Source organism: Cynocephalus volans, chromosome 16 (assembly GCF_027409185.1).
Source record: "Cynocephalus volans isolate mCynVol1 chromosome 16, mCynVol1.pri, whole genome shotgun sequence".
Lineage (NCBI taxonomy): Eukaryota > Metazoa > Chordata > Mammalia > Dermoptera > Cynocephalidae > Cynocephalus > Cynocephalus volans.
The window spans coordinates 20,420,174-20,434,490 of NC_084475.1; the positions used below are offsets into that span (position 1 = coordinate 20,420,174).

General features: G+C 44.8%; 1 protein-coding gene across 1 annotated transcript in view; it reads left to right on the forward strand.

The window, feature by feature from the left end:
• RNF213 (ring finger protein 213) overlaps positions 1-14,317 on the forward strand; it is a 99,906-nt gene that overhangs the window by 32,402 nt on the left and 53,187 nt on the right. The window contains exons 14-20 of the mRNA XM_063080384.1: positions 2,364-2,534; positions 4,404-4,493; positions 5,422-5,544; positions 8,008-8,188; positions 10,162-10,339; positions 10,762-10,907; positions 13,523-14,106. Coding sequence (XP_062936454.1) covers positions 2,364-2,534; positions 4,404-4,493; positions 5,422-5,544; positions 8,008-8,188; positions 10,162-10,339; positions 10,762-10,907; positions 13,523-14,106 — 1,473 coding nt within the window. The remainder of the gene's footprint in view (positions 1-2,363; positions 2,535-4,403; positions 4,494-5,421; positions 5,545-8,007; positions 8,189-10,161; positions 10,340-10,761; positions 10,908-13,522; positions 14,107-14,317) is intronic.

Genomic DNA, 14,317 nt, shown 5'->3' on the forward strand with positions numbered 1-14,317 from the left:
CGTTGTTCCCAGAGGACTGTGGGGACCCTAACTCCCCAAAATGCTTGTCCACAAATGCAGTTTCCCACTTGAGCTTTTTTCTTTACATTGTAACTTAAATGCACTAGCAGGGTCCACACATGCACAGTTGCAGCCCGTGCCTCTGTACCCAGGCATGCCCTGCACCCCATGTCCTGTCAGGCCGTAGGGCACCCCGGCTCCTCTGCACCCCTCTCGCACACCATTGCCACCTCTGGCGACTGTCCTGATTTCCACCATTGCAGGTAGGTTTCACGCGTCTATGAACTTTTTTGTGTCTGGCTTTCTTCACTCAGCATCATGGCTCAGATCTGTCCATGTGACCCCTGTGTTCCTTCTCTATCATTTCAGTGCTGTGTTACCTACTTGAGTTTATGTATGATTTTATATTTAGACTGACCATTTATTTTTTAATGTATTACTAGTCAGAACTGTCACTTTAGTGATAGAAAATAATTAAGTCTATGTTTTAAACTGATTCCTTTCAGTTTTTCTTCTTTAAAGTGCTGCAGACAAACTTTAATAATAAATTTTGTCAGTGAGATGAAAGTTTCTCCTGAAGTGGGTGCTGTTTAAACCATCACAGACAGGTGCCAACTTCCAAATAAACTGTGTTTAAGAAATTTGTCCATTATTTAGGATGTATTCTCTCCAGAAATAACTATCTTAAATGTTGGTTGGGATCACAGATTAGTCTTACCCACATTATGGTCAAAATTCTCTACCTATGCCATTAAAAACAAAAACAGAAAAACAAACAAAAAAAACTTTGAAAGACTAAAATTAAAACAAATATAGGGCCGACCCCGTGGCTCACTCAGGAGAGTGCGGCACTGGGAGAGCAGCGGTGCTGGTAGCGCCATGGCCGTGGGTTCGGATCCTATATAGGGATGGCCGGTGTGCTCACTGGCTGAGCGTGGTGCGGATGACGCCAAGCCTCGGGTTACGATCCCTTTACCAGTCACACACACAAAAAAGAAATAAAAAAATATATATATATATACAGCAAGTGTTTAAAAACTTTTTGGCTGGATGCTGGTATAAGGGGTTACAGGATTGACTGGACACTTGGTGGCGAGAGCAGGAACACAGTTTAAGGTTCTAGAGTCGGTTTTCAGCCGTAGGGTTGTGCCTTTGCTTCAGGATTATTGATGGTCTCTGCACAGCCCTGTGCTTGGGTGCAGGGGACACAAAATAGGAGTTACTTGTGGCTGGAGCCATCATTCAAGTTATGGTGATGCCTGAGGATGGAACCAAGTTGTGGGCAGGGCAGATCACAAGGGACATGCACACACACCCTTCTGGATTATTCTGGAAAGTGCACTGCCATTCAGGAACCTTAAGCCAGGGCCAGCGTGTCACATTGTCCTGCCCACTCTCCCGTGTCTTAGTCACTCCTGCCCCTAAAGGCACCCTCTCGTTGGGCCAGTGGGTCTCCTCGTCTTTCACGCAGTGCCTTCCTCCACCCCTTTTGTATGCCTGGAAGACACCGTCTATCTGTTGCCTATTCATCCCTGCCTCTCACGGTCAGCTCCTTCCTCAAAGTAGGAACTGCGTCTGCTTGGTACCACCTCTCCCTGGCCTCCAGGCAGAGGGCCATGTGGTGGTTCTCAGGAGCTTCCAGGGAGGGACATGAGCAGATCCAGGTTTCGTGGGTCTCGTCCTTACACGATTTGGGGGCTGTGTTTAAGAAAAAGGACACACACTAATACAGCTCAGAAGCGGCCTCTGTGTGAGCGGGGCCTGTGCCTGAGCCGTGTGTTTGCTTCCTAGTAAATGTGCAGACAAGCAGGGGCAGGCCACTTGGGGTCTTGACCCCAGGGGCAGGGCTTTTTCTATGGGTGAGGTGGTGGAGGAGATTTCATTCTGCCCCGTAGAATAAAGCATCGATGATAAGGAACGTAGGTCTACCTCTTGGCCACCAGACTGGCTGTCTCCTGTCACGGAGGAGCAGGGGCCCTGGGAGTCTGCAGGGCACACCATCTGGGGTTCTTCACACGGCCTGCAGGGGGCGCAGGCACTCTCACTCTGGAGCCTGCTCATTGGCAGGGCAGAGACCAGCCCAACCCAACCACCCCCCACCTTTGCTGTGCGGGGATGTCACCAGAGGGTGTCAGCACTGTCCCTTCTCTCTCTGCCTTTCTTCTGTATTGCCCACCTTCACAGTGAGCCCAGAAAGTTCTGGGGAAATTAAGGTGTTTTAAAATCTGGGCTTCTGGCAAAGTCTCTGTGTGTCCCTTCAGTGTAGCTACTTCCCAAGCGTCACCCATGAGTGCCAGAGGAGAGGCAGGGTGTGGTGTCCCACCGCAGAGGACGACTCAGCCTTTTCTCTCATGTGATCATAGGACTCATCCGGAGGGCAGGGGAGTGATGCTGAGAAAAATTTGGTCAAAACAGCCTTCCAGCGGACTCTTGCCACCACTAGAACTTGGCTTCAGAGCGTTTTCAAAAAGAAAATGTTCCAGAATACGTCATGGAGTTCAAGTGTCATGTTTACTTACTCTGAGGAGATTGAGGTGAGTGTTGCTGAAAGCAGAGAAGCTGCTAAAGGCTTTTGAGTAGGGCTGTGACAGGGTTGTGACCCATCGTGACCACTGCGGGAGAGTCGTGGCCACAGGCTGGTGGCTAGGTGCACAGCCCGCCCATGTCTCGCTCTCTGCTGCTGTGCATGGCAGCCACCCGGGCTGGCCAGTGGTCCCTGTGTTGGTGGGCAGTGGCAGTGGTGAGGAGCCGTGTTGGAAAGTCACTCCAAGGCAGAGCTCGCAGGGGGACATCTGGGGTCTGTCTCGGTGCTACGGTTATGAGTTGGGTTTATGACATTGGAAACAGAAGAAAAAGATGAAGGGAAGAGTTGTTTGGAAGGAAAACTGGGCAAAACTGATCTGAATGTGAGGAAAAGAGAAACAAACCACAAGAAGGTGGGTGGTGGCAGGATGTCTGGCGAGAGGGGTGCTGGACAGAGGTAGCTGCAGAGAAACAGCTGAGGACTAAGAACAGTGATGGGATTTGATAAAGAAAATCTGATTGCTGCATGAAGTTTCACACTGCCACGCTTAATTCCCACCCAAACCAGATTGCATTACTAAATATTACTGTAAGATCCTAAATGAATGACATATAATCCCCCAAACATTAAGTTATGAGCTAAAGACAATTATTGATGCACTGACATGAGAGAATGATTCTAAGTTAAATTAACTAGTAATGGTAAAAAATGTATAAATATATAATGAAAATGTAACTAAACATCCACTCTAGGGCAGGTGCAGTTGTTCTCTCCGGGCCTTGGGCAGATGGACATGGACTGATGCTTCTGGAAGCCAGGCTCATTCTCATGGTGGAGAAGGGGCCCGAGGCGCCAGCAGGTCTCATCAGCCTCTTAGCACAAGGCTCTGAGGGGACAGTGGCATCCCCAAGGCACATGAGGTGGGGCTGTGGGACGGTGCGGATATTCAGCATTGCCTGACCTACAAAAAGTGCATTTTCATGTGGTTCAACCTAATAGTGTTCCTGCCAGAAAAATTTTAATCTGAATCCTATCATAGAAAAATTATGAAATAATCAGGTCAAGAGACAGTCTACATTACAGTCTGTCTGAACTTTTCAAAATTGTTAACATTACAGAAGAACAAAGAAATGGCCAGGAACTCTCCCAGAAAAGCCGTGTGATAGCTGAATGCAGTGCTTGTCCCTGGGTTGGATCCTTGATCCAAACAGTCAGGACATTAGGTGGACAGCTGGAGGAATGTGAGTGGGGATCGCCTCTTGGGAGGTGGTGTCCTCTCCACGCTAACTGTCCTTCAGGTGACGCTTGGTCATATAGCAGAGTGTGGTGACAGGAGACACCTGCCGCATGTTTAGGGGCCTCATGTGATGTCCGCGACTACCTTCACAGGGTTCAGCAAAGAGAATGGTTGTTTATGGAGAAAATGCAAAGAGAACAAAGGAGAGAGAGGCAGTTGTGTTCAGTGCCGACAACCTGGAACTCTTGTTAACAGGGTACGGGTGTGGTTCGGCTCTTGCAACTTTTTGTAAGGTTTTATTCTGAAGTTTTCAGAATAAAAGGTTTTATTCTGTTCAGAATAAAACCTTTTATTCTGAAAACTTCAGAATAAAACATTGGAGGGAAATCCTTTCGGAATAAAAAGCAGATACACAGTGGAAAGGCTTGTTGTGGCTACTGTCCGGTCAGGGCCCTGGTTGTCCAAGGCTGAGGGGGGTTGCCAGACATTGCCACTGACACCACTTTCGAGTGACAGATATGGGATGAGGGCCGGGTGTCATCATAGCTGGTGCTCTTGTAGGATCTGACGGTCTGTCGGTCTTTCTTTTTTCATGGGACCACATCATAGTGTTCAGCTGTCACTTGTGTGTGGGTTTTGCAGGTCTGGAGGCGGCTGGTGGAAATTGACTTCCCTGCAGAGCATGGCTGGAAGGAGGCGCTGCTGGGAGATATGGAAGGAAGGCTCAAACAGGTGTGGCAAGTCAGGAGACGTTCTGCTCGGGGTGAGGGAAAGCTGGATAAGACCAGACCCTTAGCAACAACCAAGAGATATGAGTGGTGCTTTTGAACAGACAACTTCACTCTGCAGGGCCTGGGATAAACCATGACTTTGTATTGCTCTTTCTGATCCACCCTTGTTAGTTTGACCCCAGAATAATGTTTCTGAGCTTCATTGTGATATTCCAGAGAAGAATAAAGGAACCAGATCTTGCCATCATGGGACCCTAGGCACGTACAACATGAAGCCCTCCCATGTGCTGTAGCTCCCAGTATTGCCTGTCAGTGACAGGGGCTGCATGAAACAGTGACAAGTGGAGAAAACATAAAAATGCTCTTCATTTTGAATAGAGGCCTGTGATTCTAGGGAAATTCATTTTTGCAAGATATGAGTGTTATATGAAACTATTAAAGGGGTTTTTTTAGGAAAAAAGAAGCAAGGAAAAACGACTTATTTCACAAAATGTGTCTGTTTTTGCAAACTGCCGTGCCGGGTGTTTTTTCCACAGAGAAAGAAGAGAGACTCTTAATTTTAGCCTTGCTGGTCCCATGGTAGGGGGCACAGAGGACATGCTTAGCATGGGGTGGAGAGAAGGTTAAAATTGTGGGAAACTGGTAAAATGGTGGGAAAGTAAAAATAACCAGGGCACTTTCATCGCCTGTTAGAACATATCATCCCGGGCCTGCCCATGGCTCACTTGGGAAAGTGTGGTGCTGACAACACCAAGGCCACGGGTACGGATCCCTATATAGGGATGGCCGGTTAGCTCACTTGGGAGAGCATGGTGCTGACAACACCAAGTCAAGGGTTAAGATCCCCTTACTGGTCATCTTTAAAAACAAAACAAAACAAAAAACACACCATCCAAAATCTCTTGAAATCTCCCCTTCCATTTTTGCAGGAGAAGCCTCTGTCCCAGATCTCTGCCTACTGCAGCACTTGCTGGGATACTGCAGGCTTAGAGGACAGTGTGGCCAGGAGCTTCGAGAAGTGTGTCATTGAAGCTGTGAGCACAGCCTGCCAGGTGACCAGCCTCCCCTGTTTGGGAAATGTATTTGGCAATGATAGATGTGCTACTGTAAACATGCATGTACACGTTTATGTGTGGATACACATTCTCATTTCTCTTGGGTGTATATATACCCAGGAATGGAACTGCTGAGTCATGCGGTAGCTCTGTGTTCTGTTGTTTGAAACACTGTCACATCGATTTCTGCAGCGGCTGCACTGTTTCTGCTCCCACCAGCAGGTGTGAGAGTCCAGTTCTTCCACATCCTCTGCAACTTGTGTTGTCTAACCTTTTGATTACAGCCAGCCTAGTGGGTGTGCAGTGGTGTCTCATTGTGGTTTTGGTTTGCATTTCTCTGATTTCAAGTGATATCAAGTGTATTTTTGTATGTTCATTAGCTGTTTCTATATCTTCTTTGGCGAGATGTCTATTCAGATCTCTTGCCTATTTTTTAATTGGGTTATTTGCCTTTTTTTTATTGAGTTGTGAAAGTTCTTTATGTATTCCACATAAAGTCCGTTGTCAGATGGATGATTTGCAAGTATTTTCTCCCATTCCATTGGTTGTCTTTTCACTTTCGTGAAGATGTCTTTTGAAGCACAAAAGTTTTTAATTTTGATGAAGTTCAACATAACTATTCTGTTGTTGCTGCCCGTATTTTTGGCATCAGAGAATCCTTTGCCAAATCCTAGGTCATGAAGATTTACTCGTATGTTTTCCTGTAGAAGTTTAATAGTTTTAGCTCTTCCATTTAGGCCTCTGATGCATTTTGAGTTACTTTTTTTGTTTGGTGTGAGGTAAGGGTCCAACTTTGTTCTTTCGCATGTGGATGTTCAGCTGTCCTAGCACTGTTTCGTGAAGGGACTATACTTTTTCCACTGAATGTTCTTGGCACTCTTGTCAAAAATCAGTTAACCACAAATGTTGTATGGGTTTATTTCTGGACTCCTGACTTTATTTACTGATCTGTATGCCTGTCCTGTATAGGTATCACACTATCTTGACTATCACTGCTTTCTAGTAAGTTTTGAAATTGCGAAGTGTGAGTCTTTTCTTTATTCTCTTTTTCAAGGTTGTTTTGGCTATCCTGGGTCCCTTGAAATTCCATAAGAATTTTAGAATCAGCTTGTCAATTTCTACAAGGAAGTCAGCTGGATTGTGATAGAGATGGCAAGGAATCTGTAGATCAGTTTGGGGAGTATTGCCATCTGAACCATGTTAAGTCTTATGCTCTGTGAACATGGGATGTTTCTCCATTTATTTCAGTAGTATTCTGTAATTTCAAGAGTATAAGTTTTGCATTTCTTTCATTAAATGTATTTCTAAGTTCCTTATTCTTTTGGATGCTGTTGTAACTGGAATTTTCTTGATTTCAGTTTTGGATTGTTCATTGCCAGTGTATAGAAATATACCTGCTTCTCGCACTTTGTATCCTGCAACTTTGCTGAGCTTGTTTATTAGCTCTAATAGTATCTGTATGTGTTTATTCTTTAAGATTTTGTATATATAAGATCATGTCATCTGTGAGTAGAGATAGTTTCACCTCTTCCTTTCCAATCTAAATTTCCTGTATTTCTTTTTCTTATTTAATTTCTCTGGCTACAACCTCCACTACCATGCTGAATACAGTTGACGAAAGTGAGCCTCCCTGTTTTGTTCCTGGTCTCAGGGAGAAGCTTTCAGTTTTTCACCATTGAGTATGGTGTTAGCTATGGATTCATCATAGATGTGGCTTATCAGATTGAGGAAGTCCCCTTTTATTCCTAATTTGTTTAGTGGTTTTTTTTTTTAATCATAAAAGGGAGTTGGACTTCATCAAATGCTTTTTCTGTGTCTGTTTGAAATGATCATGCAATTTTTTTATTGATATGATTGATATTAACTGGTTTTTTAATGTTAAACCAACCTTTTAATTCCTGGGATAAATCCCACTTGGCATTGGTGTATAATTCTTTTTATATGTTGTTAGATAAGGTTTTCTTCTATCTTTTGAAATGTCAGAAAGTATCTATTATAAATTAACCCTGTGTTTTTTACTGATTTCTGCAATAATGAAGAAAAACATTTTGTTTCTTGGTGGAGTATCAGAAAGAGAATTAAAATGTATGTGGTATTTATAGGCAGTCTTTCCAAGAATTATGGCCTAGGAACATAACATATATGATGGATTAAAGGTTTACTCATTTTTAGTATTTTTTCATGATATGAAAGTCCAGGAACCATGTAGAAACTGGCGGTATGCCCACGGAGGGGGTGTGTGCTGTGCCTTGTTTTGCTCTGTTGCTGATTGCTTAAGGAGAGGACACAGGGAAACAGAAACGCTCTAAGAAATGTTAATATTTTACTATTTTGCTTTTTTTTGAGGCCTTGTGAAACTAGTTACAGTAGATGTTTGAAATGCTATTGGGTGGTAATTTACTTCTGTTTAAAAACAAACCAATAAAAAACTTCTAAATTCTCCTCTCAATTTTCTTATAGTCTCAGACCAGAATCCTTGAGGTAATCTCATGTTGTGATTTGCGGAAATGTGGCACACTTGTGTCTGCTGTGATCACTAAGTCCTGGCCTAGAAGCAATGGGGAACCTGTGGTTGACTTGGATAAGGTTTTTAAACACCTGCTCACGTGGCCAGATGTCAAGCATCTCTTCAAGTTGTATGGTATGTTTAGGGGATGCTGGGAACATCAGCTCTATGAAGTTGGTGTCCTCCTGAACTCGGGGAGTAGAAGGGAGCAGGATATTGGACCTGACACTCAATAGGGATGGGCTGATGTTTGATCCAGGAAGGAGACTGGATGGAGGGACCCAGCAAAGCTCAGGGCATCTTGCATTGCAAATAGTAACTGGAACTAAAAGCCACCTTTCACTGAATGCCCACTGTGCACCAGAGACTGTGCTGACATAGTGTCCTTTTTGGAAGTCCTCTTCAAGGTCCCCGATTTTCAGATGAGGAAGTAGAAGTGTGGATCGCAGTGTGACTTACCCAAGGACTCAAAGATAACCATTAAGAACTGGATCCAAACCCAAGTGCTTCTCACTCTCAAACCCACTCTCTGAGATCAGCATAGAATGGCCATCCCAATACTGTTGATCTGAACAAAAACTAAGTCCTGTCCAGTCCCCCAGCCCTCCCTGCACCTCCCTTGTCTCAAGTGGTTTGTGGTCTAAGAGGGGGAGATACGCATTATCCTAAAAACATGAGTTGTTAGATTTATATCTTACAGTGGGAAAGCGCTGAACCTGGAACTAAAGCTTCCAGGTTAGATGATTCCAAGCCCCAGTTTCAACAGTCAACTGGAGCTGCTGTAGAAAGCTAAGCTCCTTGCAACATCAGGATAGTTCTGGGGACAGAATAAAATCATTGAGATGCCAGTGCTGTATACATTAGTAAAAGCTACTCACTTGAAAAGAGTATACTTGTGTTTTTTCTAATTGGTAGACTTTTTATAGCAGTTTTAAGCTGATAGACCAACTGAGCAGAAAGTATGGAGATTTCCCATGTATCTCTCCCCATCATACATGCAGTTTTTCCTTGCTGTTAACGTCCTGCGTTAGTGTGGCACATTGTTACAGCTGGTGAGCCAGTACGGGTACATTATTATTAACTAATGTCCATAGTTTACACTAGGGTTCACTCTTCTGTGGGTTTTGACAGACGCATGTCACATATCCACCATCACAATAACATACAGAATTGTTTCATTGCTCTAAAAATCCTCTGTGCTCCACCTCCCTTACTCTCTCCTGTTTAGTTTTGTCTTTTCCAGAATGTCTTATCATTGTCATATTATATGTAGCCTTACAGACTGGCTTCTTTGACTTAGTAATATGCATTAAGGTTCCTCCGTGTCTTTTCATGGCTTGATAGCTCATTTCTTTTTATCACTGAGTAATAGTCCATTGCATGTCCATTCACCTAGTGAAGGACCACTTGGTTGCTTCCATGTTTTTGCAATTATAAACAAAGCTGCTCTATCTTTTTTTAATGGTACAGATAAGCTTGGTCCTCTCATAAGACTGTACTACTCGGATATTACCAGGAGAGAAATCTTCTGGTGGTTAAATTAAACATATTTTTAAAATCTGTTGTCTAATTTAATCCTAAAATTCACATTCCAGGTTTTGCAAGATAGCCAAGATGTGCAGAATATAAAGTTATCACATTGATGTCTCTGTTTCCACATGCTACAAAAATGCCTCCTTAAAACCATCCCCATAGTCTTAGCTGGGTATGACTGCTTCCCTGGCGCAGTTTGTTCTGCTGCTGCTGCGGGGATTCTCAAGATGGGGGACTTTTAGAGGAGATGTAGTCTAAGGCATATATTCAGTACACTGAAGGGGCACAGGTTTTAAAAGTCTGAGCAGTGTGGTTCTCCTGGACGATTTTGGCCCCTGGGGGACTCATTTCATGAACAAAGAAGTCGTTCAGGAGAGGAATTTGGTGAGACCTGAACATGCAGGTGGAATCAGGATCGAGGGGAGGGATGAGCACAGCTGGGAAAACCGACCGACTGCTGCTCGTGCTGTGCGGCCGTCGGGGCTGGACGGCTGGAGCTCCTGGGAATTCCCGCATTCCCAACGAGGCAGGAAGCAGTGGGTCCACTGTTTTAACTGTGTTCTTAATTTGATCAGGAACTGATGAGAAAATATTAGCAAATATTACAGAGGATGGCAAGAAGCTGATGGCTACTGCTACCCATGTGTTCACAAAAGTTGCTGGCGAACTCCTGAATGGAATGGTCTTAGTTGGACAAATGGAGCTGATTGTAACGCACATGAGTCAATTTCTCGACATCTGGCAGTTAAGTGAGTGTCAAGTTGAGATGCGCACCTCTGGTTACCGCGGAACAGCGAGGAGGAGAGTGTCTGTTCTGTTGGCGTGTGTGCCTTTGTAAAGAGGTGATCTCTTTAGTCTGTAGAGTGAGTAGCTCTTCCTGCCAGTGAGTTGATAGGGGGTGTTTCCAATTTTCAGGAAAATTGTGGGAAAGTGATGAAATAATGGCAAAGTAAGAATGCCTGCTTGGTTTTTGTTCCCCGCTGCTGAGCATGCGGCTTGGCCGTCCTGATGGAGCGGCGTGCGCAGAGCCCTCCTGGCCACTGTCCTCCTCGTGGCTCTGTGGGGGAGGAGGGGTTGCAGGGGGAGTCGCGGGAGGAGGAAGAAACCAGCTGCCACGGGAAACAGTGCACGTGTTCACCCTATTGGGTTCCTTTCCTGCTGTTGTTTCCAGTGAGAGAAAGTCTTTCTGCCCAAGAGAAAAAATGTGACATGAAGGAGATGCTGGACTGGAGGAAGGAACAACTGCTTTTTCTGAAGAAAGAGCGCAGATATGTGGACAGCCTCCTGAAGCTGTGCGGGGAAGTGACTCACCTGATCCAAGGTGTTATTCCAAGGAATCGAACTCAGCAAACCGGAGGGGTCTGGGGAGGAGGGGTTAGAGGAAAACGCAATAAAAGCGGATCCCAGCAGGAGGGCTTCACTTTGGAGGGGAGGCTTTTTTTAAAAAGTTAACAAAGTTATACATGCATTTGTTATGGGGAATCAGCCTCACTTATTTTTTATTCTTTTTGGTACTTACCTCCATACCTTTAAACACCATGCTTACACGACTCCTGAGTATTCCCAGTGTCAGCATTACCTACCCACTCGCATGTGGAGGATGTGGGTTTAGGGCTCTGCTTCTCCAGTCTGTGCCCTGCACTCGCACCTCTCCATCCCGCTCCTCCTAAGCACATAATCTGAGTTGGATTACTATTCAGGGTTCAGGTCACCCCGACTGTGTAAATTCTAAATGAACCACGAAATAGACCGTGACCATTTTACATTTCTTGCACAAACTTTGTTTTCAGTAGAATTACATTCTTTCTCTGGTTGTAGGCATTGTTTTCACTTTTTATTTCTAATTCAATCCCAAACTCTAACAACCTCTCAAGACAACCCATTGGATCTTTGAATTTCCTCTCAAGACAACCCATTGGATCTTTGGGCTGGAAGGGTAGCCCTCAAATGTGCCTCCACCCCTAGGTCCGCCTTTGCCTCTCTCTCGGGCAAGATCTGGTCCCTAAATCCGTGACGTGCTCCCTCTCATGCCTGTGTTTTGGTTGAACCTGTCCTCGGTTACCTCCCTGAGAAAGGGGACATAGGGGTAAATTCCTGAGTCCTTGCATGCTTAAAAATGTCTGCCCTTGCACCAGATTGGTCCTCTGGCGAGGTATGGAGTTAAAGAGAGGAAATCGTTTTCCTCCCAAATTTGAGTGTTTGCTGCTTCGTTGTCACTGCAGGGTGGCTGTTGAGAAGTCCGAGGCAGTACTCACTACTGATCTTTTGCGTGTGACATAGTTTCTGCCTCGGGAAGCTCTTGAGATCTTTCAATCTCCAGTATTCTGAACTTCCATAATAATGTGACTCGGTGTGGGTCTATTTTCCATCTACTTTATTGAGCTTTAAAATGTAGGTCTTTCTCATCTACAAATCTAAGTTCTTGCATTCTGGAAAATTCTCTTGAATTATTGAATCATTTCTCTTGCAGGAATTCACGTTGATTTGATTTGGACCTGCCAGAATGGTCATCTAACTTTCATAATTTTTCTTTCCTATTTTCCATCTCTGTTTTTTGAGAGACTTCCTCAGAACTTGATCTTCCATTGAATTTTTTATTTCGGCTCTCATATATATATTTAATTTAAAGGAACTCTTTTTTTTCTCTATCTGAATGAGTCTTCTTTTGTACTGTCCTGTCATTGTTCATGGTTGCAGTATCTTGTCTCTCTGAGATTTTTTATATTTTTGTTGTAGAAGTTTTCTTCTTTGTTCCCCTTGCATAGTTTCCTGTCTCCTCCAAGTTGCTTTTATCTGTTGGTTTGTTTTGATATCCACTTTCCATGTCAAAAATTTTCCTCCTCAGTCTGGAGATTCTTTTTTATTAAGAGAGGCCTGACAGATGGACTGGAAACTGAGAGTGTGGGTCAGGCTTCTGGACCATGTGCCACCCCATGGGGGCTGCGACAAGGCTTAGAGCTGGCCAGTGAGGTCTTCTGTTGGACTGCTCAGGTGTCCGGTCTCCTGCCTGGAGCCCTGGTGTGGGCCTGGCTGCCAGGTTTCTGGGAGCCAAGAGGGAGCAGAGGGCTGGTAGGTTCTCTATCCCCAGGGTGCCTGTGCTCACCCTGTCCTAATTTTAGTGTGTTTCTCCTCCTTCTTCCTCCTCTCTTGTGACTCGGGTCTTTCTCTTTCTTGATGCTGAGATCCAATAGCGCATGTCCTTTGTTAAGTTCTTGAGCAAGCGTGTGTGTCTGGAAATGTCTTTATTCTGCCATGTCTCTGTGACCTCCAATCCAGAGATCCTCTGTGTTAACCTCTAGAAAACAAACCACCTGTCACTTGCCAGGGTGGACGAGAGCTGGTCACCTGCTGCGTCATGGGGTGAGGGTGAAGATCGACCTACTGGACCACTTCTTAAACCAACTTTGAAGCCCACCCTCCTTATTTCATTACCATCTCCCGATTTCCAGTGTCTTGAGCACGCAGTGTGTGTGCTTCTAGGGAATCCTGGGACGTAAACATGTCGACTCCCGGCTTTCCCCACTGCGACCTCAGGATTCCACGCCCTCAGGCCGTATGAGTCATTCACCACTGGCACAGTTGGTTTTCGACTTACAAAATTTTGTTGCTGTCATCTCCTTTTCTACTCTTCCCATCCTTGCCAGTTTACTAAAATCAATTTCTGTTCTGTTGTTGGAGTGGGCTTTGTGAGGGAGTAAAAAGAAATTCATGTTTTCGAACTGTCATCTCTACCAGACGCTTTCTTTATCATGAAAATTGATGAACAAGCCCAAGGGGGAGGTCAAAGACCTTTGAATTCTTACTGAGAAAAAAATCCCAGCAGCTGTATTCACCTGATTTTCTTAGAGAAGTGAACAGAGTAGATACTGGGAAAGTAAGTAAAATGATAGTGTGGTTAGAGGTTTGACTTCGGACATTTTCTTATGGTTTTCAAAGTAGATTTTGGAGAAATTGCAACGAGACACCAGGAAGACTTCAGCAGTAAAAGATTAAATGAAGCCATGACTGTGAGCCTGCCCACCTCCTCAGCCTCCAAGTGGAGAACACATTACAACCTGAGCCCCAAGGTCCGAGAAATGGCTGGAAAGGTTGACTTGTTAAAAGACAGTCACATCTTCCAGATCTTCTGGAAAGAGGCCTTGGAGGTGCTGAGCGAGCCCGAGGAGGAACCAGAGCGGTGCATACTCCTCGAAGAGGTGTATGATTATGTGTATTCTCCTTGCTACCAAAAGTTCATTGAACTTTATCAGAATCTGAAGTCAGGAGACGTCACCTTTGCAGAAGTTGATGTCATCTTCAAGGACTTTGTGAATAAATACAGTGATCTGGTTTTAGAACTCCAGATCATGTGTTCTGTGAATGGCCACGTCCAAAAGGATTGGATCAAGGAGCGGGTCAGACAGATCAAGGAATACCACCACCTGCACCAGGCTGTCACCTCAGCCAAAGTCATCCTGCAGGTCAAAGAGAGTTTGGGATTGACTGGTGACTTCAGTGTTCTTTGCACTTTATTAAACTTTGTAAGTTATTTGGTAAGGACTTGTGGGTCGGGGGGGGGGGTGTTCCTACCTCAGACTCCTTAAAAGCCCCAAGCTTTCTGGCTTTTAAAAGCTGGACAGGATGATTTAGCAGCTTCCCTCAAGGGTTCTCGTACTGTACTGGAGGCCTCAATACATCAAGGGCTGCATTTTTGCCTTTGAGTAGCATGACTGCTGCTTAGCCAGTGAGAGT